This window comes from Sturnus vulgaris, chromosome 18 (genome assembly GCF_052056855.1).
Source record: "Sturnus vulgaris isolate bStuVul1 chromosome 18, bStuVul1.hap1, whole genome shotgun sequence".
Classification (NCBI taxonomy): Eukaryota; Metazoa; Chordata; class Aves; order Passeriformes; family Sturnidae; genus Sturnus; species Sturnus vulgaris.
Window position 1 is genome coordinate 4,720,230 of NC_142260.1, and position 27,628 is coordinate 4,747,857.

At 60.1% G+C, this 27,628-nt stretch overlaps 1 protein-coding gene across 5 annotated transcripts; it reads right to left on the reverse strand.

Annotated features, from left to right (window-relative positions):
- Positions 1-159: 159 nt before the first annotated feature.
- On the reverse strand, positions 160-27,222 carry CTNND1 (catenin delta 1). Of its 5 annotated transcripts, none has more exons than XM_088175275.1 (20): positions 27,093-27,222; positions 13,649-13,767; positions 12,578-12,891; positions 11,511-11,582; positions 11,102-11,260; positions 10,381-10,913; positions 6,908-7,371; positions 6,640-6,823; positions 6,260-6,377; positions 5,801-5,954; positions 5,396-5,413; positions 5,076-5,144; positions 4,310-4,437; positions 4,047-4,197; positions 3,623-3,815; positions 3,418-3,532; positions 2,833-2,920; positions 2,440-2,487; positions 2,226-2,323; positions 160-1,817 (listed from the first exon to the last, which is right to left on the reverse strand). In XM_088175275.1, exons 3-20 carry the CDS (start codon positions 12,770-12,772, stop codon positions 1,809-1,811), a joined length of 2,796 nt encoding a protein of 931 aa, XP_088031401.1. In that variant the 5' UTR covers positions 12,773-12,891; positions 13,649-13,767; positions 27,093-27,222; the 3' UTR covers positions 160-1,808. The 5 variants fall into 5 exon arrangements, with proteins under 5 accessions (XP_088031401.1, XP_088031400.1, XP_088031399.1 ...); XM_088175274.1 differs by having other exon boundaries at positions 160-1,820; XM_088175273.1 differs by lacking the exon at positions 160-1,817 and having other exon boundaries at positions 2,060-2,323.
- Between the last annotated feature and the right edge of the window lie 406 nt (positions 27,223-27,628).

Sequence of the window (27,628 nt, forward strand, 5' to 3'; positions counted from 1 at the left end):
TTTGGGGACAAGGGTGCAAGGCAACGTGCGAGGGCTGGGAAATACCACGTGGTTTGTCACAAAGTGACACCTCTGGGGGCTAAGGAAACCAGCACCACTCCTGGAAAAGGCACCTGGGTCCAGCAGCAAAGCCAGAAACACCGAAGGGGCAGGCACACATCACACTTTAAAAACTTTATTTATATAAAAAAATCATTTTGTTTTAAAAGCGTTACAAGAGTGTGCACAGGAATCAGACAAGGAACGGCTTGGCGCTTCCCCCTCCCCACCTCCTTGGCCCACCTCCCCACCAGGGCCAAGGAGGAGAGAAGGGGGATGCTGTCTTTTTGGTTCATTTGGAATTAAAAATTAAAAAAGGAATTAGTGTTTTACATATTTAAAGGAAAAGAGAAGAGTTAGACCCCAGAACAAAACCCAACCGAGCTGAGGTGGGGCTGGAAGCAGGGCAGGCCCAGCCGGAGCTAGGGGGGAACTGGGGCAGGAACAAGGCACCAGCTCTGCCCCTGCCATTTCCTCGTGCCCTGGGAGCCCGCCCTGGGGGGAGCCCCGGGCTGGGAGGGCTCCTGCTCCAGTTTGCAGCCTCCTACAGAGGCTTCCAGTTGCACAGGGAGCCCCAGGGCCCCCCGAAAGATCACAGCACATGGATGTGCCCCAGCACCACAGCCAAGAGGAGGAGGAGGAGCAGCACATCCCAATTCCCGTGGCAGCCCAGGCCAGGATGCAGATGAGCACCCCACAACCTCTCAGCGAGGGCAGGGGGGTTGGGCTCCCCCCAAAACAGGCTCCCAGCCCCACTGCAGACAGGTAAGGCTCCCAGTGGGGAAGGGAAGAGCTCAGCCCTGCCGGAAGCCCAGGAAACTCCCCTTTCCCAGGGAAGCAGCCGGACAGTACGATTCAAAGAGCTATTTCACAGTGGCAAAAGAAAGGCACGTGTCAAGAGAAAGTCAGCGGGGCAGCGCCGCGGGATCCCGGCTCCAGGTGCCCGGCAGTGCGCCCCGAGCCGCCCGCTCTCCCCAAAACCCTGCCGCATCTCCTCCCTCCGCGGGGACCCTGGCCCACGCCCCAGAACTGACCCCGTTCCTCACAGAAGGATCCTCCTCACACAGGCACTGGGTGGGAGCCAGGGCCCCATCCAGACCCCTCTGCAGGATCCAGAGCTGGATCCCCCTTCCCATGCCCCCAAAGCCTCATCTAGAACAAAGCAAGAGACATTATTGCTGGTTTTCCTTCCCCTGGCCCCTGTGCCTCCAGCCCCTGGACTCTGGTCCTGCAGCCCTCAGGGAGGAGGGATGCTCCTGCTGTCCCCACGGCCCTGGTTGAAGAGTGATCCCGCACAAAAAAATATATCCTATAGGCAACAAAACCAAACCAAAAACAAGGCGGCGGCAAGTGAGGTCCCAGTCCTGTCCCTGCAAGACACCTCGGAGCAGGGGGAAGGCGTGGGAGAGAAGGCAGCTCCTGGTCAAGGCAGAGATCCGAGTCCTTGTGCAGCATCCACGCTGGCTGATCCGGCAGAGTCAGGAAGGAAGGTTTTACTCTCAGGAGGAAGGAGGTGGTGGAGGACGGGAGGAGGAGTTCTCAGTGGTGGTGTCCCAGAACAGGGAGGTGCAGCGGCCCGGAGGAGACTGAGTGGCCCGGGCTGCCCTGGGGGCCCGGCCCAGGCATTTGGCTGGATGGTTGGCACAGAGAGTCCAGCAAAATTCCAACAATAAGACAAGGTAAAAGTCGGTCCATTCCACCATGAAGAGTTATATATTTATATATATAATATATTATCAACCCAAACGGAGCAGAGGCAGGGAGGCCAGCTAGATCTTCTGCTGTGGGGAGAGAGAGAGGGAGACAGGTGTTAAGGATGGAGTGGGAGTGAGGGCGGAGGCAGGATCACGGCACCAGTGATTGCAGCAGCAATGATTGCAGCAGGATTTGGCTGACCAAGCACCCCTAAAAGCACAGCAGGATCTGTCACCACTGTAAGATTGGGCAGGACACCTTGGGACATACCGACATGGGGGAGGGAATAGCAGCATCTTCCTCCTCCTCCTCTACCTCAGGCTGCGACTCCTGCCCCTCCTCCTGCTGCAGACACATGGGGTTAGTAGGGGCCATGGCATGGGGGGTGTTAGTTGTGGGAACCCAGCTCTGCTCTCCTCTGCCAGGCAGGACAGTGATGTGGCATTTCCTGCAGCCCTCCCACTCCTCCCGAGTTAAAGAGAGCTACTCACCATCAACGGCGCTGCTTTCCCCGGCTCCATCTCTCCCAGGTCACCGGATCGGTCCAGCGTCCTGCTGTGGTCCCTCTCGTTGAGTGTGGAATAGTTGTCTGGAGCAGGAGAGGGGACAGTCAGTGAACCGTGTCACCTCCACGGGGGGCTGCACCACCCCCGCAGGAGATGTGAACTCTGTCCTGTTCCCCACACACTGAGGGGGAGTCCCTACCTGGTCCCATGTTGCTCATCTGGATCTCCTCCCGGGAGGATTTCTTGTCTACAAGCATGGGAGAGTACATCAGGGACAGTTCCTGCAGCCAGGAGCTGCAGAAAAACTGCTCCCTGCCCCAGCTGGGGGAGCCCAGGCCCAGCTGCAGCTGCGTGACCCAAGGACACCACAGGACCTACAGTGCCCGCTCCAAGAAGCCATCTAAGGCCCAAACTGAGGGCTCTGATGGCCAGGAAAGCCACCCAAGGCCCATACTAAGGGTCCTGTGTGAGCAGCTGTGGCTGCCAGGGAAGCCAAAGCTGAAGTGCAGGGGGGGGACAAACGCCAGCTGCCGTGAGTACCCACAAGGCAGAGAGATGATGGCGGGCAGAAGTGCTGAAGGCAAACACGTACCTGTTTTTTGGTTCCTGTCGATGAGAGGCAAGGTGCTGTCATCAAAGGCATTGCCTCCCTGGGTCCGAGAGGCATTGCTCAGGTTCACCTACAGGAACAGACAGTGACCACTCAAACCCTGGGCCCAGAGGCTTCTTCCTCACCAACATATCTCACCTCTCCAGCACCAGCACAAATCCAGGAACCCTCCCACAGCCCTTGAGTAAGGGACCCAAAGTAACCAGAAGGTGCTGAAGCCCCCACTACACCCCCATCAGAACGGGGGGGCCTGCCTGGACCAGGGCAGTGCCTGGCCCTCCAGCAGCAAGGGGAGTCCCTGCTTTTGGGAAGGAAACTGAGCTTGGGAGAACTCTGTCCTTCAATACTGCCGCAGAAGCACTCAGAGTGACAAAATTCCTGCCTCACGCTCATGTTGGACAGGGCATGACACTTTACAGAGTGCTCCTAGCAGAGACATCTTGCTGGCCTTTGGCACCCACCTCTGTGGGTGCCCAGTGCCACCAGCAAGGTGAAGAGCTGCAGGCCAGTACTGCCAAGCCCCAGGACCCCACCTACCCGCCTTGTCACCAAAGAACATCCTCCCACCTGGAAATCTGACTTCTTCCAGCCTTCCTTCTCAAGGGGCTTCCGCAGCTCCTTATAGCCCCAGACTGTCTGCAAGACGAGGGCGGCTGCCCGGACTTCTCTCTCTGAGCGGTTCCTAAAAAGAGGCAAAGGAAGAGATGTTTGGGAAACTGGAGAAAGTGAAGCCCCTCTACACTCCTTCCATCATCCTGTGAGCAGAGCCTACCCAGATTTGTTGATCAGCACAAGCTTCTCGATCCCCTGTGTTTCCCGGAGTTTTTTGGCCGCCTCGAGGTTGTCCACAATCACTTCATTGATGGTGTTGAGGATTGACACCACTGTGTCCTCAGAGAGGTTTTTGGCAGGGGTTTGCTGGCCTCCAGGCAGGTTCTTCACTAGGTTGGGGATGGCATGTTTGCCTGGGAAGGATAAAGAGCTGGGTGTGAGCAAGCAGGGAACAGGACTGAAGGGAAAACCACTGACAGGTGATGCGTTTTGCTGTCCCTCTCTGCAGAGTTCAGCACTCTCTGCTCTGGGTGAGGGTAGCAGACGGAGGCTGGGCTGACACTGTGCCCACATAATTCCCCAGCAGCCAAGAGGAGGAAGCTCCTGCCTAGCCCGCACGGATAGAGGGAGTGTGCCAGGCTCACCGATCAGCTCCTTGTTGCGCAGGTCCACGGCCAGGTTGCGCAGGGCCCCAGATGCCGCTTTGACCACGCGCTCGCTGTCGTGGGTCAGGAGGTCGGCGATGGCAGAGAGCCCCTTCTCCTGGCGCAGGGCTGAGCGGATGCACCGGCCGTACTGTGGGGAGGGACAGGGTCACCGTGTCACCTGGGGCTGGGGACACTGCTGCCAGCCCCGCTGGCTCCCAGGTCCCCTTCCCTGTCACACCGCCACCTCCGTGGGCACTCACCGTCCAGCTGCCAGCGCACAGGTTCTGGATGGCTCCTGCTGAAGCCTCCAGGATAGCTGGAGTCTTGCTTTCCTTCAGGAGGGAGACGTATATCCGCACTACCTCTGGCTGGAAGAGGAGCTCATAGCCTGCCAGGAGGACAAGGGTTTATCCAAGGGTTCTGCTAGCATCTGCCTAATCCAAAGGGGCACTGCTGGGCAGACAAAGCTGGAAGCTTCTAGCCAAGCTTTCAGGGAGTGGGATCCTTGGCACAGAAAGAGCCAAGCTGCCCCAGGGTACCAGAAACCCCAGCCACTGCTTGGTCAGGGGCTGTGATTCACATGCAGTCAGACACTTGTCCCCAGAGGCGTCTGGGAATGACCCTTCCTCATTCTCATGGCTGAGGAACACTTTAAGACAGAGATTTTAGCTTTAAATCTCCGTGCCCCAGAGTGAAGAGCAGGCAAGAGGGCAACTGTGCTGGCAAGTGAGAGACCACTGCAGAGGGTTGCATCACTGTGCTGTCCCTTAGCCCTTGGGGCAGTATTTCCCTGTGAAGCCTGTCCTGAGGCAGCGCTGACCTCATCCATGCACAAGATCCTCTCAACTACTGGCAGAACTCATATTTTAACGGGCCCTTAGGCATTCCTGCTCCAAACCAAACTTCTGCCCATTGGAGAGGCTCACTTCAATGGGAAAGAGCTCCTCTCACTCTCTCCTCTCCCAGGCTGCTGTGGCAAAAGCTGCCCTGACACCCAAGCCCTGCATAATCACTCAAGGAGCATACCTTTGGCTGGAGTTGTTCTTTTGGGAAAATCCACTGTGTCGGCACCAGAGTCTTCTGGGAGCTTTTTACCTTCAAAAGGCAAGTGGAGAGGCGTCAGACTCCTCCTCTCCCCACCCGCCTCGGCCCAACAGCTCTTTGCCACTTGCAGGAATAAGCCCAGAGGCGAGCTGAAGCCAAGCGACCAGCGTGTCGCAGGAGGGGATATTGGGGGTATTAGCCACACTGCAGGCAGAATGCGCCCAGCTAGGGAGGGGGGTAAAGAGAGCTGGAGAAAGCACCCAATTAAACCACGGACAAAGTAAAACCAAGAGCGCACTCACCTCTGGAGAACCACTCGTCTATTGGTGAGGTGGACAGAAGGACAGGAGAGAGGGGAGGCAGGAGGAGAGAAGTGCCGACAGCATCATGGGGCAGATCATTTGGCAAGAAAGCAAAGGGAAGGGGAAGGGGCAACACGGGAGAAAAGGGAAAGCGTGGAATTAGTGGACACATATCCGTCACCATCCCACCACCACAGACACCCACCACAGCTTGTGTCAAATGCTTTGGGCAAGCCAAGCAATAGCTCCCAGAGCCAGAGAAGCAGGGACCACTGCATCACCAGAGAAAGCTGCCCTTCAGGCTTCACACGAGATGCCCAAGTAGGAGCACAAAGACCCCAGACCACCCTCAAGACCTGTCTCTGTTCCCCTCCCTCCTTTCCCTGCTGCTGCTGGCACACGAACCTTTGCCTTTCTTGGCCCCAAAGCAGCTGGCGTTGTGGGGCCCAGCGTTGTTGGCAGGGACAAGCGGCGTCTCCTGGTAGCGCTCGGCATGGGGGATCTCGCGGTGGACTTGGTAGGACAGGTTCCTCAGCAGGCACACACAGTTCTCCACCAGCTGGGGAGAGAACCAGAGTGTCTGACTGAGAGACTGGGAGCAGCACTACAGGTAAGCAAGGGCCCAGCCCAGCCTTCAGCTTAAAGCTCAAGGAACATTCAAGCAGAAACCTTATCCAGGCTGGTCGGGAAGCCCTGAGCCAGGGGACAATGGTGTGGGGATGAGTGACACAACCAGGCCCCTGCTGGGAGGCCAACATTCCTACCCCAAACTGCAGGCTGAGTGCCAGACACCTCCTGGTCCAACAGTGCCCAGTGCACCCCTCACAGGCTCTCCCTTTCCCAACACCAGTCCTGCTGTGGTACCTTGCTGTCCAAGTCCTTCTGGCCGATCTCAGACTGCACGATGTAGATCAGGGCGTCCACCAGCCCGTCACATTCCCGCAGCTTCCGACGGGCCTCGCTCCTCTCTGAGCTCACATTCCTGGCAGGCAGAAGAGAACCATCATGGGAGAGACAGCTGAGGGCAGGCGAGGGGCAGCCCACACCCCGCAGGGCTCAAGAGAGAAAAGAGCTCCTTGCAGCTCCCCTCACTGAGGGTAAATGCCTCCAAACTCAAGGTCTGCACCACCAGCAGCTGTCTTACAAGAGCAGCTGCTCCACAGTCCTCTGAAACAGCCTGCCAGGAACAGCCCAGAAGGAGTGCTGCAGCCCAAACCCAGGCCAGTGCTCTGCCAGATCCATACCTAAGGCAGCCAGCGGTGTTGGTGAGCACTGACTCCCACTCTATATGGCGGGGTTTGGAATCCTCATTGGGCTCCCGCTCCCAGCCGGAGCGGGGAATGATCACCTCATCGGTCAGGGCATGTAGTGCGTGATCCACGATGGCCATCTTGATGGAGTCGTGCGAGGACAGGTTCCACAGCGTCCCTGCAACGCCACAAGTGGAAGGTGAGTGCTTGAACCCTGACCACAGAGCCCACCCCAGGGACCAGCCCTCCCTGGAGCCACTACCTGTGATGACCTCGGTGAGGTCCATGTCGTGGGCCTTGCGCAGCAGGCGCACCAGAGCGGGCACCCCGTCACAGTTCTTGATGGCGATCTTGTTATCCTGGTCCTTGCCGAAGGAGATGTTCTTGAGAGCTCCACAGGCGCCGTAGTGCACCTCCTTCTTGGGGTGATCCAGCAGCCCCACGAGCACGGGGATGCCCTTCAGCCGGCGCACCTCCGTCTTCACCTTGTCGTTGCGGTAGCACAGGTGCTGCAGGTAGGCGGCTGCGTTGGACTTGACAGCGTCCAGCCGGAAGCTCAGCATGGCTATGACCTCTGGCAGCTCCGGCTGGCGCCAGTTCCCCGGGGCCGGGCCGCCTTTCCGCAGGCTGTCCAGGCTGGCCAGGCTGCCCCGCTCGTGCTGGGCCAGCGGGGCCCAGTAGTACCGGTCGGGGGCCACTTCATCCACCAGCATGTCTTCATAACTCCTAGGAGAGAAGGCAGAGGGCATCTGAGCACAGTCCTGGACCTGGGGGAGGCAGTGCCCCTTCCAGCCCACCAGAAGGGATGAAGCTGGATCTTGGTCTCTGACCCCTGCAGAGGCAGGAGCCAGCCCTGGGGCACAGGCAAGAGCCAGCTCCACAGATAAGGTGCGCTGCTGCCCTGGGGACAGGTCGATTTGGGCACCAAGAGACACACAGGCTCCAGGGATCAACCTCGTGGCTCCCGAGGCAGGCCTGGGGAGGAGCCATGGTCCCAGACCTCTGCCCTGGCCAGGGACAGCTCATCCACGGATTGGCAGCACTGGGAATGAGCCCAAACAAGCACATAGAAGTTTAAAGTGTAACTACTGCCCCACATGCCAAACTGACATTTCACATTCCCAGAACATACACCTCTCAAATCCCAGATTCTCCCATTTTTGCAGTCACTGGCACTATAATTCTTCCCCCACCCAGGCAGAGGAATCCAGTATTTCCAACAGAAAGGGATGGGAGGAGACAGCTCGGTCACCCCTGCTGTGCCAGGGCACCGAGGACATTCAAACAACATCCAAGGAGAGGCTTCTACCTCCACTCCAGCTCACACCTGCCCCAGGGGCTGCTCAGCCACCTCCAGAGTTCCTAGATCAGGAACAGGCAGCTCCAGGTCCTGAGTATCCTGATAAGGATGGTGGCAGGTCCTGCTGCTGCCACCACTTTCCTTCCTACAACCTCTGGTACAGGATTTGCCCAAGCAATCAGCTTTAGAGCCACTTCCACAGTCACACAACCCCTGGGCACTGTGGCACTGTCGTGGTGTGGCAGAGGGCTGCCAGGCTGGCTTCCAGCAGGTCCCAGTGGGGACATGCCCCATGCCTGGCAGCTCAGAGCTGCTCAGGAGCAGCAGCAGCACAAGGCTGGAGCGAGACGCAGCCACTGACACTTGCCAACACGGCTGGCAGCTGATCCCACTCCTGTGCCAAGACTCGTGCTCCCCGAAAGGGAGCTCTGTCCCACCATGGTGCTGGATCCCACCCTGCAATTGTGGAGGATCCCACCACCCGTGGTGCTGAATCCCCTCCAGGCAAGATGAGGCTGGCAGGGAATGGGAAGGAGCCCCTTCCCTCCTTCCCTGCAGAGAGGCAGCTCTGACAAGAGCCCCAGAGCAGGGGCTGGATGCCGATGGCAGCCAGCACGCACGGCGTCCCGCGGCTCGAGGCGCTCCTTCGGCTCCGCGTGCCTGGCGAGCTGCCCCCCCGAAGGAAGTCGTTAACAGCCAGGCTCCTGCTCAAGACAAACACCTCTGAGGCAGGGGACGCTGCTCTCCCTGTTCCCATTCCTGTGAGCTGGGCAGCCAGTGTGGACAGTAACTGAGAAGGTGGGGGACAAGCCAAGTTCAACAGCGCCTGAATTCCACAGATTGCTGTGATCTTTATCGCCCTGCCCGGGGAGAGGGAGAGCTGGCTCAGGGGCCCACCAACCCATCTTTCATACCCTGAGCCATTCCTGCAACTCCAACAGAGCTGACCTTCTGCCTCTATGTGACCCACATCTTCCAGTCTCCCACCTGGCCGCAGCTATTGCACTTGACTCCTGTAACCCCCTCCTCCAGGACATGGAGGAGCAGGAGCACAGACACCTTTCTCCACAGCAGAGAGGGCTCATGATCTCAAAGGCCACCCAGGACACAGCCCACGGAAAGTACACAAGCCAGAGTCACTATCTGGACAAGCAGCCAGGGGTTGGACACACCTGTGTAACCCCTTCTGCCCAAGATGCTCCCTGAGGGATGAGACCTGATGGCCATGTGCTCAAAACTGCCAACACTGGCTTGTCCCGGGCTGCCAAGGAGAGAGAAGACTGGAGCAGCCCTTCTTGCCCTTCTCCAGCCAGCACAAAGTGAGGGGGCTGAGCAAATCCATCTGGGTGAGCAACTGCCCTGACTGGTTCACCACAGCCCAGAAGCACTTGTGCTGGCACCAGCCACAAGGACAGACAAAACTGCTCCTTCAGTCCCTCCGGCAGCCAGGAGCTACCATGGATTTATAGCATGCACCTGGATTGGGCAGATCTCCACAGGGGCTGGTAAGAGCCTCCTTTCCCCCAAGTCTCTTTTTGTTTTATGTCCCAGAAGCTCAGGCCTCCTGAACTGAGCCTTACCTGTCTGCCTGGGCAGACAGGGCACTCAGGAGGTGCTGACACAGACCCTTCCCCATCTCCAGGACTCTGGCTCTGCCCCTCATTCCACTGCTAGCTCACCACCCCTAGAGCCATTCCCCAGCACCTGCCCAAGCCCTGCTGACAGCCCAGCCAGGAGCAGAGCAGGAAGTAGCACTTGTGCAGGGATGGCTGCCACAAGAGACTGATGGGCAGGAGTCACGGCCTCAGGCAGGTGACAACCTGAATGCCTGGCAAGGCAGGAAGGACCACCAGGACTCTGCTCTGGCCTCCGAGGGCAGCACAGCCAGCAAACTGGAGGAGCCGCCATCACCACAGACACACAAGGGGGAGAAGCTGCTGCTGCTGCCAAACAGGTTGAGCAGCTTCTCCCGCCTTGCCCTGCAGCAGGGTCGGGCTGTGCAGGAACACTCCTGGGGCACTGTGGGGCCGAGCCCTGCTCACCCCAGCCTGGGCTAAGCTCCCCTTCCCGGGGCTGCTCTTGGCTCAGGGAGAGCACAATCATGGGACGGCAGCTGCTCCTGACACAACCCACACGGGCACCACTCCCAGAGGGATATGCCACACTGCAGCACACACACAGCCCTGGTGGCAACAGAGAGAAGGGCCTGGAGCTACATCCAGCTGCCCACTGGAACTCCTGGCTGCAGGACGACCAGCTCAATTAGCATCCAGGTTTAACCACCAATTAAGCAGACAATTAGAAGCGGATGAAAGTTTTCTCCTGTGTGAGCCACGTGTGACTCAGCTCACAGTGTTGCGTCCATGGTCCTCCTTCCTCCAAGGACAGTAAAGTTCAAGGGACCCCAGAGCACCCCAGAGCCTCCTGCCACGTACCTGAGCCGCCGCCGAGCATCAGACGGGGTCCCCGCCCTCCTGGCCGTGCCATAGTCAGACATCAGCCCGTAGTCCACATCTTCAAAGCCCACGCTGCGCTGGTCATCCTCCAGGCCATAAGGCTCGGGGTGGAAATGGTTGAGGTCCATGTTGCTGCCCCCAACACGCACCTGGGGCTGGGGGCCGTAGATGTCCTGGCGGCTGGGGGCCCGATAGGTGTCCATGGAGGGGCGGTAGCGCTCGTCGATGCGGGTGACGCGGGACAGGCTGCCGTAGCTGTGGTCGCTGCCCGGGTACCCGTCCTCGTAGGGGCGGCCGTAGCCGTCGGGGTAGTGGTAGTTGCGAGGGAGGGTGGCCGTGCCCGCCTGGCCCAGGTAGCTGCCGGGGCCCCCGTTGCCGTTCTTGCGGAAGTTCCTGTCCATGGTCTGGACGTAGTTGCTGGTGACGGGGGATGTCTCCAAAGGCAGGCCGTCAGGCCCCACCGGCACCTGCTGCACCGTCCGGGTGGTCACAGTCTTCACCACTTTCTTCACCTGGAACACACGTGCAGGGCACGCTCACATGAGGACACCCACTATGTCCCTGTGTCCTTGGATTCCCCTTCCAGCCCAGCACTTTACTTCAGGTACATCTCACACCCTGTTTCAGCTCCTGGCACAGCACCCAGCCACCAGGGTCCCCCACCATGCCCTGTCCCTCCATGGTGTCCCCAGGCCCGCACCGTGGTCTCTGTACGCCGAGTTGTCCCGTCATCTGATGTCTCCACAGACACGACTGACATGGCCCCTTCTGGGTCCTCCTCCATGGTGTACGTCTCCTCCACAATCTGGCCCGGGTCCTGCATCCTGGGGATTGTGCTGTACAAGAGGTGGCTGTGGTCCTGAGGAGAGAAAATGACAGGCAGTCAGGCCCTGCCACTGATCTAGGTCTTCCTGGTGTAAGTTGGACAAGAGATCTTTCTTCACAGGGAACCCTGGTACCTTTTGGAAGATCGTACCTTTTAAGCCAGGATGGCCACATGAGGAGCCCAAACCACCCTCTCCCAGCTGGAATGGGGACACTGGGGCATGGTCCTGCACCCTCCCACAGCAAGCAGGCTGCCCACAGCCACAGGGCTGAGCTCCCCCTACCTGTGGCCCGTTGAGCTTCAGATCTGAATATTTCTGCCTTTCCAGGTCAGCATCGCCCAGGAAACGTCCGTTCTGAAACACAGCAGGGCAGCAGGCCCGTTACTACACCGATCTGCCACATAGCCATCCTCACTCCCCTGCAGGGCCCTGAGCAGCCCATCTCATGCATCTGACAGAGAAACCCACCATGCACCCCACGGGAGCCCCCAGCAGAGGAACACACTCCTTGGGAGTCTGTGCCATGTGCAGCAAATCTCCTCTAGGCCAGCCTGGTCAAGAGTCAGAGGAGACATCCCGACATCCCAGCTCTCCTGATGGAACAGCCACGACCCTTCCCTGCTCCCCAGCAGGGCCCTGGACACTTTCCACATCTCCTGGCGCAGGAGCCACCAGTGACCCCAGAGGCCCCCCTGGGCCTGAGAGAACCGTGTGGTGGCCGATTGCAGGGTGCTGCTGTTTGACACTTGAACTCTGCCTCTGTCCACCCTGCCCCACAGGTCCCTCCTGGCACCACCACCTTCCACAGCCGGAAAGGAACCTGGCTCCTGCACACCACCACACACCAGCCCTCCGAGCACCCCTCTGCAAGACTGAGCCTGAGAAAGTGAGGAGACGCCTCAAGCCAAGGCAAATGAAACCACATTTCCAGCCCTGTAGAGAAGATCTCCCCCAGCCCTGGTTTGGCCATGTGGGGACAGACAGACTCCAGGGATTTGTCACACACAAAGGGAGACACACACACACCCCAGCCTCAGCATTTCAGCTGCCCTCCAAGCAGCCGAGCAGGATGGGAGCAGAGATGCCCTGGAACTGAGCACAGCCAACCTCTGACCTTCCCAAAACCAGAGCAGAGCCAACCTGGCAGCAAGACCCTCCAGGCTGTCACCTCCTCTCCTGAAGGCTGTCTGCCAAGGGAAATCTGCACACCCCCAGACCGACTCCAGTGCACCAGTACCACAAGAACAGCCGGGCCCTCCTCCACCTCCCATATCCAAGGAGGGCTGAGGGGAGGCAGCTCTGGGGCTCCAGGAGCCTGCGCACGCCCCTCTGGTGAGGGGGTGTTTTACCTGGTGCCGCCGGGTGAGCGTGCCGTTGGCCAAGCCCGGGCCGGCGTCCTGTGGGGAGACCCGGACTCGCTCCAGCTGGGCCGAGACATGGCGCCGTTCCTCCTCCAGGGCCCGGGTCAGCTTCTCGAACTGTGCCTCCTGCTCCTTGACAGAGGCAAGGATGCTGGCGGTCGACTCCACTTCCGAGTCGTCCATGGGTGACGGGTGCCCAGGGTGGGCAGGGCGGGGGGCACGGGGAGGCACAAGCAGAGGCGGCTTGGTGTCAAGGTGAGGGTGGGAAAAATGACCCAGAAGGGCAGGAGCCCCTCTCTTCACTGCACATGATTTTGGGGGAGGAAAGGAGGAGAGAAGAGCGGTCAGAAGAGACTGATTTCATTAAGACAGATTTTCAGAACAGGAAAAAAAAAAAAAAAATCATATGGCATTAACACCCGCTCCCACCCATCACCAGAGAGCTGGCAAGAGGGTCCTGGAGCAGGACTCAGATGCAAACTGCCCCAGCGTTAAAGCTTGGAAAAGTGGAACTGTGGGGACAGAAGGTCCCCCCAGCACAGCAAACAGCTGGGGCTGAGCCTGGTTCAGAAGAGCTGCTGTGGGCTGAGGGAGTAAACCTCATGGACCAGGAAAAGCTGCAGGCAGGCAGTGCAGGAGGGGAGGGCATGTCCCTGGGGTGGGGCAGGGGACGCTCCTGAAGAATGAGAAGTGACCCACATCCTACTGCTTCCTCCAGGGAAGGGCGGAGGGAGAGGGCCATGTCACTTATTTGCTCCCTCCTCCCTGGTGTGTTAAGAGATGGGGAGACAGCCCTGGCTCCACAGCTCCTTCCGAGCCAGGAAGAGGATGGAATGTGATGGGATCCCCCTAAAGAGGATCCCATGAGTCCCTCTGACTGCTGCCAAAACTCACCACCCTCCAGTTATCCACCAGGGCTCTCCCTCCAGGGATCCTCAGCCCACAGACCTGGGGATGGGCTTCGGCCTGCACCCCTCCAACACTCCCACCCAAAGGAGAACAGCAAGTGAGCCACAATCAACATTTTGGTACAGAAAGGCAATATTCTTCCATACAGACCTGTCAGAGGAGGAAGCTCAGGTTTGATTGGCAAAGGCACGGGACAGCCAGGTCTAGACGCAGAGAGTCATGGGAGAAACAGCCCAGCCACCACAGTGAGGAAGCAGGAGGGAAGAGAGCTGCAGGGACAGCGGGAGCAGGTCAAAATCACACACAAGAACCCCTCAACAGGAGGTAGGGCAGGCACGGAACTGGGAAACGGGCGCCTCTCTCCCACCCCCTCCCCTCTGAGGGATGGGTCTGGAAGGGCCGGTGGGGTGGCAAACGCGGCGCTGCTCCCACAACAGCCCCTCAGCTCCTCGGAGACTGCAGCACCCCTCACTGTTCCCACCGACGGCAGAAACGGCAGAGGGAGAGAGGAGCGGCCAGGGCTCAGCCTTGCACCCCTCCCGCGCAGCCCGGCCGAGTCCCTGCAAGCCCAAGAGGTTTTCCCAAAGCTCTGCAGTCATGGCAGGCATGTGAGGACTCGCTCAAGCCGGGCAAGCAGCACAGAAGCTGCTTTCCCACGGTCTCCAGCACCGGCTCTGCCCACTCCACTCCCCGGTGCCACCGCCCCAGAGGGCCGATAAGGACGACCTGGGGCCGAGAGCTCACGCAGGCACAGAATTCCTGTTCCCACCACCTCCTGCAGCCCCTCTAGACCCAGCCTGCAGCAAACGCTTGTGCACAGCAGCTCAGTAAAGTCTTCTGATCTGTCAAACCCCTCCCCACTCCTGTGGCTCTGCTCCCCAAAGCCTCCCTCGGGTACAGGCGCATGTCAGCCACGGTGGCACTGCCGCAACGGAGCCCAGCCATGCACGGTGGATGTTTTCCAAGTGCTCTGGAAGGCACCCACAACGCGTTCCACCATCTGGTCACTGCCACTCTGTCATCTGCCTTGATCAATAAAAAAATCCAGTTGCTCTACTCCTGCCCACATGGTGCCCAGCAGGAGAAGGAGCTGTGGCACACTTGGCCCAGCTGTGAATCCCAGGAAGAGCAGCCCACCACCCTCCGGAGCCCAAACAACCTTTTGGAGGCTCCCAGACAGGACGCCTGGCTCATGCACGGAGCTTTCCACCCCTCCCACCTTGCAACAGGTAGTCCCTGAGGCTTTTCCAACAGATCGGCTCCCCGAGCTTTGTATGGAAATGGGTCTGACCCTTAATGATCATCTGCCCTATGGATTTGTAGGATTCTCCAAAGGAGAGGCTTGGTGCCTCCCAGAACAGTGCTGACACATCCCAACTCTCATCCCTGAGTGACACTCCCTATCTCTAGTGAGCTACCACCCGTTTTAAGCAGAGACACAGATCCTCAGCCTTTCCAAGGCTCCCTGATGTAAGGGGAGCAGCTCCTTGCCACATCTCAGTGTTGTTCAGCAGGACACAGAGCAGTCCTACCACTCCAAACACCCTATGAAACTGCAGCATCCAAAATCCCAGCCAGCAGTCCCCCTGTCTTGTTGTTTCCAGAGTGGTATTTCAGCAAACTCTTTAGAAGAGGGGAACAACCCCCTGTGGAGAAGTGATCCTCCACAACAGCGCCTTTCCAAGCAGCTGTGCTCCCTGTCCAGCCCTCAACAGTCCCGATGCAGAAGAGGAAGATTAGGACACAGGAGGGCAGAGGCAGCTCCCCGAGTCCAAAGAGAGACTTGGCTGGTCTGGTATCATGAAGAGGATCATGCTTGGAGCAGATATAGACTAGCAGGGTCTGGCTCTGTGGGAAGCACGGACAGGAGATTCCCCCTTGGTCCCACATGGCATACAGCCCCCACAGGGACACCCCCAGCCTCAAATCCCCACCTCTGTTCCCTGGGAATGGGGCTGGGAAACATGGACACTAACAATGAAAGTTGCAGGGCTGTCAGGGCCCCAGATAAGGGGCCAGAGCAGCTGTGAGGCTGTTTCCTTCCCGTCCCTTCCACAGGGAGTAAACACAACAGCAGGGGAAGGAAGAGGACAGGTCCCTCACCCTCCGGCTCCAATGGATGCTCAAGAAGGGGCCACCTGAGGGTCTCCCAGCAGGATCAGGCCATGTTAAGCAGAGAGACTCAGTGTCGAGAGGCTGCACGGCGAACACAGCTGTCGTTCCTACCCTGAGCACTGAACACAGCTCCATGATGTGCAAGAAGTGCCAGCAGAACGGGGTCTCTCCCGTTTTCCCTCCACCACCAGGACAGACCAGCTCCCTCTACCCTCGTTCCAGCCATTGTCTTCATCGATCTGGGATTAAAGACATAATTACAGAGAGGCAGTGCCAGGTCCAGAGAGGTCAGCAAGAGCTGTCCCCGCAGACACAGCCAGCACCATCCCGGCTGGAGCACAGCCATTCCCTGGGTTTGGCACATAAACCCCAAACTCGGCCCTACACCCCTCAGCTGTGAGGAACCTGCCCCACATTCAGGGATAAGGCCCCTTGCATGTCCCAATGCCATCTGGGGGACTCAGTGGCCATCTCGGGCACTCGGTGGCCATCTCCAGAATCAGACAGGGAGGGCAGGAAGGGGAGAGCCTCAGCTATGCATCCTGCTCCCTCCAGCCAGTGAGCTACTCGTGACAGTGCAGAGCCAAGTACACAGGAACCCGCAAGGGTGAAATTCCAGGGATCGCTTTGCGCCCATTCCCTCCCTCCTCCCCCCCAGCCTCTGAAGATCCAACTACAGAGCATTCTTCCAGAGCCAGACCCTGACCGGCTTTGAGGATGGCTCATGAAAGCCTTTTCATCATGAGAGAGGCACTTGCTGACACACCCGTTACTTAAAAACCCCAGCAAGCCAAAAATATTTCAGCTGGCTCAGTTCAGGGCAAACCAAAGAGCCTAAGGACAAAGCTTCACCCCAGGGGCAGAATCCTCTCTTTCCCCGCAGCAATCGGGACCCCAGGGAACAATGCAGCGACCCAGGAAGATTCACACCTAAATCCCGCTGGCCTTATCTCCCAACTTCCTGGCACTAACCCCACCCTGTGCTGTGCCCACGGATCCCAAAGTCAGAGCGGGTCCACTGGTGAGATGTCACAGAACCTCGGGAGCAAAGCCCACTTGCTGGCCAGGACACAGCTGTGAGCCCACCTGTGTACATGGAGCTTCCCCACCACAATCTTCCCATCTGGATAAAGGCTTGGACACAGCTGGACAGGAACCCCAAACCCTGAACCCTCCACAGCTCTTCTGCTACAGCCAGCTGTGACATGGCAGATTCTTTCAAAACCTCTCACCCCAGCTTCTCCAGCAAAACTGCCTTTCCATAGAGCAAATCCTTTGCCTGGAAAAATAAATTTCCAGGGCCAAACCACAGACATACCCACCTAGTTCACCTGCACCCTCCTCTGCAGGAGGATGGAGTCCAGCCCTTGAAGGCTCCCAACCAGGAGTGTTTTCCTGAAGTCTGCCACGGAAAGATTAACCCTGGGGCCCAGACCAAGCCAGCAGATGGGGAATTGTCCTCTACAGGCTAGGGAAAATGGACAAGATCTGGCAGATAAGACTCAGGCTGGAGATTTGACAGGCAACACCGCAGCAATAAAGGCAATCTCTGGCACAGTCCTCTATGTGGATTCTTCCAACAATCTGCTCCAGCCCTGCTCCATGCCCCAAGTCCCTGGAGAACTGCCACCCAAAGGTCTTGGGATCCCTGGGACTAAGGCTGCTGCCTCAGCACAGAACACTTTGGGCAAAGTTCAACCCAAGCACCTACAAAGTCAGAATCTCCTCTGCCACATCATCCCTGCCTCAGCACCCTGCTAAGGGACACACCAGGTTCTCACTGCCATAGTCCTGCTGTCACCAGGGAGGGCGAACAGAACTGCATCATCTCTGTCTGCCACGTCCCAGACCTTCACACAGCTTCACTGCTTGTTTGGGACCCCCAGACACCTGTCCAGCACATGGCAAGATTTGTCACCATGGCCAGACACCCTGGGCAGCCCCCCACACTGTGAAGCACAAGGAAAGCCCTTCTCCAGCTCCATCAGAGCCAGGACGGACCCAGCCTCTCATCCAGGCTGGCTGAGCCCCTGTGGGACTCCTGGGCCAGACCCACCTGCCAGGCTGACAAAGAGGGATGCGCTTCCTGAGGAATTTTGCAACACAGTCCCCAGCTCCACTCCAATAACTGCCCTTTCTGTCTCAGCCCCAGGGCCTGAGGAGAGCCAACTGGCTGCTCGCTCTCTGAAAGCTCTCAGCATCAGACCCCATCCCTGAGAGAGAAAGGAAGTAACAAATTCTCCTGGTCCCAGCTGCCTATCATGATGCACTTAGGAAAAACAGAAACGCCATCAATAATTCAAGCCTGCAATTGTCCGAGCGCTTGCAGTGCACTTGCTCTGCACGGGCTCACAGCCCTGCTAATTCACCACAGGCTTCTGGTCAGTCTCAATTACCTAAAAAATAAATGAGTCGGCATCCTTGGCATCTTTCCCCACGCCAAGCACAGGGTCCAGGCACACACATCAACTCTTAGACCTCAGCATGGCTGAAGCAGCAGGACATGGCAGGGGAGACTATAGGCCCAGGCTCACCTGCTCCTGTGTCTAAGCTCAGAGCACCCATGGCCCTCAGGCCATGGGGGGAAGCAGTACAGCTGATGGTGGGCAGCAGATCCCATATCCCTGTGCAGGTGAAAGAGAGTTTTGGCTGTTTCTCTCCCAACCCCAGAGGCAGGAAGGTGCCCACAGCCATCACCTCAGAGCAGCCCTCCCTTGAGGGACCCCTGCCTAGGCTGATACATCTTTGCTGCCAGGTGAGGCACCTTGCTCCCACTCCCCAGCCTACCCTGGCCCTGCCAGATCTTACATCAGGGGAGAGGTTTTCCCACCTCCTGCCCTGGGCTTCAGCTGCCTCCCTGGCCCCCAGGAGGGCTCTTCCTGCTGGCAGGTCACAGAGCACAGTGGACTTTGGGCAGGCTGGCAGGTGGCCAGGAAAGGGCTGCTCCGGCAGCAGGTTGGACACTGCCTTGAGTGCCTGCCTGCTCCGGCCCAGCCCCACCTTCCCCGGGGGGAGCCGTGCCCCGGGTGCCGGTCACGGCAGGAGCCCGGCGGGTGAACACCCAGGAGTGGCGCCGCGGGCTGGGACAGGCAGGGAGCCGCTCCTCCTCCGCCCTTCACACCCAACTGGTTGGACTGGCAGCGGGATCGCCACCTGGCCTACCTCACCTGCCGCCCCCAGTGCCAGGGATGATGGCCACGTAGCCAGGATGGGTTGGGAAAGCCTCCCTTCGGAGAGGGGAGTCACCTGGAGATGCAAGCCGGGCGCAGATCGCACCTTATAAGGCAGCGGGCCGGCAGCCAGGGAGCAGGATGAGGAGGGAGCGATAAGGACAGGGTGGGGCTGGAGGGGAGGAAGCAGGAGCGTGGATCTTCCCCTCAGCAAGGGCAGGGGGCCGAGAACGGAGATACCGATCGGGTCTGCAGGACGGGTCTGGACACAGCCGGCGGTTGTGAAACACGGGCGATCCCCTGGGGAAGGGATCTGTCCCTGGCTGTGCTGAGGTCACCGGGCCGGTGCCACCCCAGCAAGACCAAGAGTGAGGCAGCCGAGCACGGAGCAGTGCAGGGTCAGCTGTGGAGAGCTGGAATTGTTCTGCTGGAATGCCAGCAATCCTGCGGCGGGGCAGCTGTCCCTCCCAGGCACGCCGGGGGCCACTCGCCCCTCTCCGAGCACAGCCAGGACACAGTATGCCATGAGCTCGTTCCCTCTAGGAGAGTCGGGAAGCTGCCGACCCTCTGCACTGCCTGGATGGAGCACCATGGCGAGAGGAAGGGAGATGAGGTTCCCTCGGCATTTGCAGGGAGGAGAGGGCCGCAGGAGGGCAGCCAAGGCGCTGGGCTCCAGGCAGAGGCTCTGTCCACCCGCAGCCCCCAAACGGGATGGCCACAGGGCCGGAGCCTCCCTGCCAGCAACATCCTGCTGCACCCCACTGCCCACGGACACCTCAGCAGCCCTGCTGCCACGGGACACCGCTGCGAGGGTCCCCACCCTGGGGACAAGTAGCAGGCAGGGTCCCTGCCACCCCTCTGCACCAGCTCCACGGCTCACACCCCCAGGCCCAGGAGATTCACATGTCGGGAGCCCTGCAGCAGCACAAAGGCGGCTCTCTCCTCGCTGTGGGAATTCGCAGCTGAGCGCTCGGCAGGGACAAAGGGATTTCACAGGCACATCCCCAGCCGGCGGCCGGCCTCCCTCCCCCCGGCGTCCCCGCTTCCTGTCACAGTAGCACCAGACCTCGGGGGCGCAGCAGCAAACAAACACCCAGCGCCGAATTCTGGGAATGGGGCCAGAGCATTCCCGGGACAGGCCACGCTCCGGCAAGCCAGCGGGCTTCTGCTTCACCCCAGCGGCTCCCGGGCAGGGGGAGGCAGCAGCCCCCCGGCTCTGCCACCGCGCCCCGAGGCGAGCAGGTGGGATTGCAGGGCAGCCCCCTGCTTGACCCAAGGAACAGTGGCCACCTCGAGGGGGGATATGAGCTGTCCTCACGGCCACAAGGCTCAGTGGACGCTGGCGCTGGGCTGAAGGTCAACGCGGCCCCCCAGGCTCCAGCCACACCAATGTCCCTGCCCTTCACCCGTCCCCCCACCCTCTGCCGGGCTCAACTTTCCCATTCAGCTGCCTCTCTCCCGCAGGGAAAACAAACACACCAGAGATAAGGGCCATATTGGCAGAGTCCAGGGAGCAAAGTCCCCTCAGTGAGACCCGAGCCTGCCTCCCCAAGCCGAGGGCATGGCAGATATGGGAAACTGCTCTTCTGGCTCTCCATCCCAGGGGCACATGAGCTACTCCAGAGCTGTACACTACAAGTACTGCTGGCTGTGCCCAAGCAGAGAGGCCGCAGTCTGGTGGCCAGCATTCCCAGCAGGATTAGGGGCAGCCTCCCTTCTTCAGGCCACAGGCACAAGCACCTGCACCTACCTGTGCCAGCCCAGCACCCGGACACACGGATTTGGGACCGTTGCCCTTCCCACAGCCCTCTTCCCAAGGAAGCCACTTGAGATCATTTCCTGTCCTGCACCTGCAGCCCCAGGAACCAGTCCTGGCTTCCAGACCCTGCTCAAACCAGCGGACAAAGGAGCAGGGCCTGGAAGCACAGGGGAATCTCACTAGCACCGGCACAGGACCTGCACCACTGGGGGCAGCCAGCACTATCTGCCTTTCCAGCAAGAGCAAGTCACCAAGGAACCGTGACCAGGAGTGGGGAGAAGGGCAGGAGACAGGGACCCCCAGCCTTCCCAGCAACCCCACGTAGGGCCTCCCCACCCAAAGGGTACCCGGGTACCCCTGAGGCAGACAGGGCACCCTTCCCTCTTCCAGAGGAGACACCCTCCCCTCCCCATGCTGAGCAAACAGGTGAAGTAGCATTTGGTGAGGGAGTGGCCAGGAGGGAATTGCCGAGATTAAGCCAAGCCGGCCTGAGGGAGCCGCCCAGGAGGAGTGGGACCCCCTGCCCCCCCTCACCCCAGCCAGCCCGGACTCCCCGAGCAGGTAAAGCGACCACGGGCTGAGTCAGAGCACAAACCACGCAGGGCTGGGCTGAACGCCCCGGCACCAGCTCCGCTCGCTCGGCATGACCTCATCAGGTGCCCGGCTCTCTAATTGCACGCGTGCATCTGCTGGAGATGGCTCCGAGGGCCCTGCCAAGAGCCGTAATGAATGGGTGAAGGAAAGCCACTGCAGAAGCATCAGGCAAGAGCCAGGCAGTGAATCACAGCTGGAGGTGGGGAAAGGGGGTGCTGCAGCAGGGTGACAGCAAGCCCCCCAGAGCACTCCAAGGCCGCACACAGTGCACACACAGGCTGGCAGGAGCCAGCGCTCACATAGAGCGGCAAGAGACAAACAGGACGGAGGGCCAGCAGGACTCCATCCTAGCCTAGCCCGCTGCCCAAACTGATTGCACCCCCATCTCTCTCACTGAGAAACACCTTCCCAGGCTCCTGTGCGAGCCGGAGGGAAGGAAACCTGCGCTTCCTGGTCAGACGGGAGATGACATCGTGGCTTCCCTTTCCTGCAAGTTTCTAAACACGACGTCCTGCCAAGGGCCACTCCCCACTGCCCCTGGCCGGCATGCAGACGATCTGGAACCAGGCTGGGAATGCCAGGCATGGGCAACACCACCAGCCCAGCCTCAGCCAGCTGTGCCAGCCAGGAGGTCAGCATGGCCCACCCAGGAGACGAGATGCCTGGCCTTCCAGCTTGCTGGAAGCAGTCTGCCTCCAGGGAACACATCCGAGGGTTCCTCACTCATAGTGCTACCACATTCCTGTCCAGTCTGGGAGCATCCTATGAGGAGAGGGTGGAAGATGTCGTTTTTCAACCCCAAAAGGCTCTCGCTGTGCCCACCATGCCCCAGAGATGGGCTGGTTACCTGCAGAGCTACAGCAGCACCAACACCACGACCCCAGTGCAACATCTGCCCCCTAAGCCGGCTCTCCAGCCTCCCTCACACACCTCATCTCCTTGTCTGCACAACTCCCTCAGATCTCCCCAACACTGTGGGGCTGCCAAGGCTCCTGAAGGCAGGACAGGACACCCCTGGGAAGACAAACATGAGTCCCCTCAGAGCTCTCATTGCTGCCAGAGTTTGCTCTGCAGGCCCATCCACCTGCCCTTCACAGGGCGGCTCCTCTTGCTGCTGAAAGAAGAATGGAGAAGGGAAGTGAGTGGTTTTCCACCACAGCCAGCTGCTGGGGACAGAACCTGGGGAGAGCAGGTGGCTCTGCCACACCAGTGTGTCCTGGAGGTAAAAGCAGACAAAAAAGAGAAGAGAAAGTAAGGATGACACAAAGCCAACCTGGAGAAGGCAGGCTCCCCACATGAGAGGATTTCTCCCAGAAACACTCTGGCCTCTCCACCTCCTCCCCCTCAGACCCCAGTGAGCAGGAGGGGGACAACATCTCTCCCCCCGGCGTGAGCCGGCCTGCCTGCAGCCAAGCCAAGCATGGCAAGCAGCAGCCCTGCATGCAGCAACATGCTCGCAGGAATGTGTTACTCCACTGGGCAAGGGGCCTGCCAGCAGCATGCAAACACCCCCAGTGACCCACCCTTCCAGGTCGGAAAAACTCGTCTTTGCAGTTACACACACTCACTCACTCACTCACTCACTCCCTCCCACAGCAGATACCCACATACAGCCCAGCACCACCGCCTTCCCTTTCTGACTGGGCCGGGACTGGGAGCACCGGGAAGCAGCTGAGAGAGCCAGGGGCTCTTCTCGGAACACCGCAGCCCCAGCGCCACATGAGATGGGGGTGAGAGGAAAACGCATCGTCTGGGGACAGTGAGACGCCTTCCTCCTTCTGGACTGGGCGGGAACCAGTTCCCCATATTCATCCAGTCCAAGGCCATCCAACTCTCACACATGGGGCCACCTTGCTCCCTCCCCCAGGTAACCACTCTCCTATGCAGGAGGTGCATTCACAGTTGCAAAAGCTGTAGGAGACAAGGGGAGAAGAGAGCTGCCCTCCCATTGCCCACTCCCTCATGCTCTGGCTGCTTTCTCCCCATGCCTGGTGCCCACAGCCCAGCCCTCAGGGACCCAGCAGTGGCAGGTACAGCTCAGGTGTGCCCAGGAGGGCCAGTGAACTTTGAGCAGCATTTGCTGTCACCAGAGCCAACGCCCAGAGGAACAGTAGCAGTAATGGCCAGGATGGATGTACGGGAACAGCTCCTGCCCTCACACACATGAGCCCAGCACGCTGCTGCCACCAACCCAGCCCACCCAGGGGCATCCCATACAAGCCCTGGAGCGGCAGATGATTCCACCACCACCATGGCCAGGCTATAGGAGAGCTCTTCCCAGGGCTTGGACTCTACCTCAATTTCCCTGGACCCTTCCCTGTTTGTGCTGGAAAGCCAGGCACACCTGGACAAGCACCCCACCAAGACTGGTACCACAGCAGAAATTCCCTGTCCCATCAGTACAAACATCTGGGCACAGACTTGCTAAAATCCAACACAGGGTAAGCCTGGCTCAGGTTCTCAGGCCTGCACAAGCATTCCTGCAGTGGGTAAGAGGTCTGCAGTGCAAAGTCACCGTGGACCTGCAGCATGAGGTTAGGGACACTGGCACAAGTTCCTGGGCACCCACCACTCCTGTCAGCAGCCCCTGGCAGGGAAGCACATCTCCCTCAATGCAGCAGGAGCTGGCGTGGAGGGCTGGGCAGCAGGGACCAGTTGTTCCCACCTCAGTCCAAGGTCCACACATGGCAGATGTCCCACTGCCAACCTCTGATCAGGAACTGCTCCAGGTTGGGAAGAGCAGACAAAAGCAGAGGTGACAGGCACCCTGGTTAAAGGTTGGCCCATCCTGGCACCATGCCTGGCAGCTTGTGCTCCTTAGTCACTGGTTTGCCCCCCACACCCAGCACAGCCACCTCATCTCACTCCTCCTTGCACAGGCCACCATAAGGAAGCAGTATTCCTCACAGGGAAAAGTTGCTTCCTCCACAGGCAAAGGGAAACAGGAGGATCACACCACACCCAATACCACCCCGAAGCCCCCCAACAGGCTGAGGGCACACAGCAACACAAGAGAGCACATTAATCCAGAGGTCAGGCCCTGCATGCAGCAGTCACTGGACAGGGCAGAGAGACAGGCATTCCTGTGCCAAACCAACACAAGCAGCCTTCCTGGAAGGAAGGAAGGTGGATTAGCAACAAGCACAAGACAGGCAGGAGCTGGATGGACTCATCAGCCTGCTGCTGGGGGTTTCCAGCACAAGAACTGGCTCTAAGAAATCATTTCCTCTCCCAAACAGCCTTCTCAGATGATATAAAGCAAAGAGGAGGTTATGGCCACCTCGGAGAACTCGAGGACTTTGGTCGACAGCCCGTAAATCCAACCCCTTTCCGACAGCCTAGTGCTGAGGCACATTCCTGAACTCCGTGCCAGAGGACAACCTCCTCCACTGGCCAAGCCCTGTGTCACACACGAAGGAGTGCCTGAATTGCCCAGGTTCGGGTTTTGTCATCACATCCAGACAACACCTGTTGTCTTCTATTGACCCATACCAGCTCCAGGTTCCGCTTCTCTGTCAGTCAGCGCAGCAGGGATGGGACACAGCCAGGGCACTGCAGAGACACGAGTGTTCAGAGCCAGGAGAGCTCTATACTTCCCTGGAGACAGCATCACCACAGTCTTGGGAAAGGGCTCTGTCCTTGCCAGCAGTAAATGAGAGACAGTTATGAGGGGTTGTTGGGAAGGGAAACCAAGAGCTTTACCCAGCACTCTCCCCCTAAGGCCACAGACACTGGTAAGCTATTTCGAGAAGCCAATAGCCTTCCAGGCACGATCCAAGCCACACTATTATTTTCTGGATGTCCTAAAGCCACCTCCACAGCAGATACAATGGGCCAAGGTCTTATCTCCGTGCCAGAGGCTGGAGGAGGGAAGAGATGAGAGGCAATCCAGGGACAGACGCAGGCTCCGCGGTCTGGGCTGGACCATTCATCTGACTCCCAGCCCATCTTTAGGGAAGGGATGGCCTCAAGGGCTCCTCAACCACAGTGATCAGGCCCTGACCTCCTCGTCGGAAGGGAGGAGGCTCACCCCTCTGCGGCAGCCCAGGCAAGCCCAGCACGCTCCACTGAGTGAGCGCTTTCATCCTCCCACCGCTTCCAGGAAGGTTCCGAGATTCCAGCAATGCTGCATACGGCAAAGGACAGTCATCTGCACACTCAAGAGTCCAGCCAAACTCAGCCAAGGAGAACAGCAGATCCTTAAAAACTGCCTTTTTGCTGTTTATAGAGCACGAGCAAACACCAACAAGTAAAGAACCTGCCTCAAGAAAACCCTGGGAGCAGGATGGAGGAGACAAGGTAACCCTGGGGAAGATGGCTAACAATTTTCCTGGGGAACATTGCCCTGCTCCATTGGCAGGAGCCCCAGCAGAGGCAGGAGCCTGGGAGTCGCCAGCCAGCCACTGACCCCACCTTGCCACATCCAAGAGAGAGGGCACAGAAGTGGCAACTTCAAACACAAGCTGTGAGCATGGCTTACATGACCCCAGCACACCTGCAAAGCTGAGGACAAGCTCAATTCTCCACACCAAAGACCCAGACAATCAAGTCCAAAAGCATCTGTGCAGCACAGAGAGGGCATCAGCAAAACCACAGGTAGCTGCAGTTTAATACCATCACAAAGCTCCATGCCTTGAGATGCTCCTCTCTGGCTCACCGGGAGCTGGGCAGAAGCCTGGGTGCTACAAGGGTGCCACAACCCTGGGACAGGAGCCTCCAGCTCCTGCTAGTCACAGGACAGCCCAAGCCCCCCCAGATAACACCCCATCGTCACCGGCTCGGTGGAAGGGCAAGGGCACGGAGCCCTTGGAGAGGGAGGGAGGCACTCCAGGAGGTCCACCCCTCTCTCCAACAATCAGAGGAAGCTTTGTTGTCCAAGCTCCCTCGCCCAAAGCCCAGGGCCATAACGGAGGTGCCCCACCTCCCTTCTGCCAGCCCGCGGGTGCCTCGCAGATGCCAGCAGCCCTCATGACTGAGAGGCACCCAAACTTTCTCACCCAAGCTAAGTCTCCTCTCTGCAACGCTCCGAGGAGGCATAGGAATGCCCACGGTGCAGGGGGAAGCGATGCCAGGGAAGGTCACCGGAGAAGGCACGATGAGCGCCGGATAGCGAGGAGGCAGCCAGGCTGTCGCTAAATGACAGTGTGGCCAAGGGAGACTCAGAACGAACCGGTGGCTGGGCAGACCCCCGAGACCGGCTCCGGGACCGTCCTGCCTTCTCGGGGAGCGTTTCGGTGTCGCTTGTGAACTCGGGCAGACGGGCCTGTCGGGCTGTTTTGAAGCTCAGAGCGATTCCATTAGGAGGAGCCGCAGCCCCACCCGCACACTTGACCCCCCCGGGCACACCGGCCCCTTCCCCGCCAGAACAAAGGCGCAGGCGAACGACACACCGGGCGAGGAGCCCCTGCGCAGACCGGCAGAGCCGAACTGGGCGCTGGACGCAGAGCTGGAGTGCCGGGCCGTGCGTCGGCCGAGACCCTGCCGGGGGGACCCAGCCCCGATCCCCGCCCTCGGGCGGGGGAGCCCGCCGGTGCCGGCCGCGGGAAGCTGGCACACGGGCCGCCTTTGTTCCGGGCAGGGCGAGCGGCGGCGGCCCCGGGCGGGGAGCGGGGCGGCCGCCCGGCCCAGCCGCCTTTGTGTCGCTCCCCGTGGGCTCCCGGGCGCCGCCAGCGCCCCCGCCAGGGCCGGGCCCCGCCACCCCACCGGTCCCGCGGGGCGCGGCCGCGCCTGGCACAGGCTCTCGGGCAGGACGGGGCTCCCGGGGCCCGGTACCGACCGGCCCCGGCAGGAGAGCGCGGCCAAGCCCCGATTTGGCCCCGCCGGGCGAAGACCGGCCCGGCCCGCCCCGCCGCCGCCGCGGGGGCGTGCGGCGCCCGGCAGGCGCCGGCCCGCACCGGCCCCGCTCCCTCCCCTCTGCCCCCTGCGCAGCGGCACGGACGCCGCGATCGGGACTCACCGTGGCCGGGCTCCTTGGCGGCCGGGCGAGGGGGGGCGGTCCCGCCCCGCGGCGGCGGCACGGCCGCCCGGCCCGCTCCGCTCCGCGGGTCCCGCCGCGGCGGCGAGGCGAGAGGCGACGCGGGCGCCCGGGGCGGCGGCGCGGGTCAGGCCGGGTCCCGCCGGACGGCGCGGGGCGGTGTGTGCGGAGCGCGGGGTCGGTCGGCTCCCGCCGTGCGCCCGCGCCGCTCCCGCACCTAAAATGGAAGTTAGTCCGGCGGGGGGGGCGGGGCGGGCGCGGGGCCGCCCCTGGCGTCAGCAGCCGCGACAAGGACGGGCGGGACCGGGGCGGGGCCGGGGCGGCCGTCCCGGTGGGGTCTGTCCCGAGAATCGTGTGTCCCCCGCGTGTACCATCTCCGTGGGATCTGCCCCAGCGGCGCAAATTCTCCAAACCGGTGTCTGCCCGCAGATGGACTGTACCTCGGGGCCATGCTGCCCGGGGGCAGACCAGCTCCTCCTCCAGGTCCGGGTCTGCCCCGGCATGGTGCGGCAAGGGGC

Coding starts and splice junctions, on each gene's coding strand:
- CTNND1 (XM_088175273.1), bottom strand. CDS start 12,772: ATGGACGACTCGGAAGTGGAGTCGACCGCCAGCATCCTTGCCTCTGTC. Junction 4,198..4,309: donor TGTGCGCTGGCAGCTGGACG/GTGAGTGCCCAC, acceptor CCCTCCCCACAG/TACGGCCGGTGCATCCGCTC. Junction 2,921..3,417: donor GGAAGAAGTCAGATTTCCAG/GTGGGAGGATGT, acceptor CTGTTCCTGTAG/GTGAACCTGAGCAATGCCTC.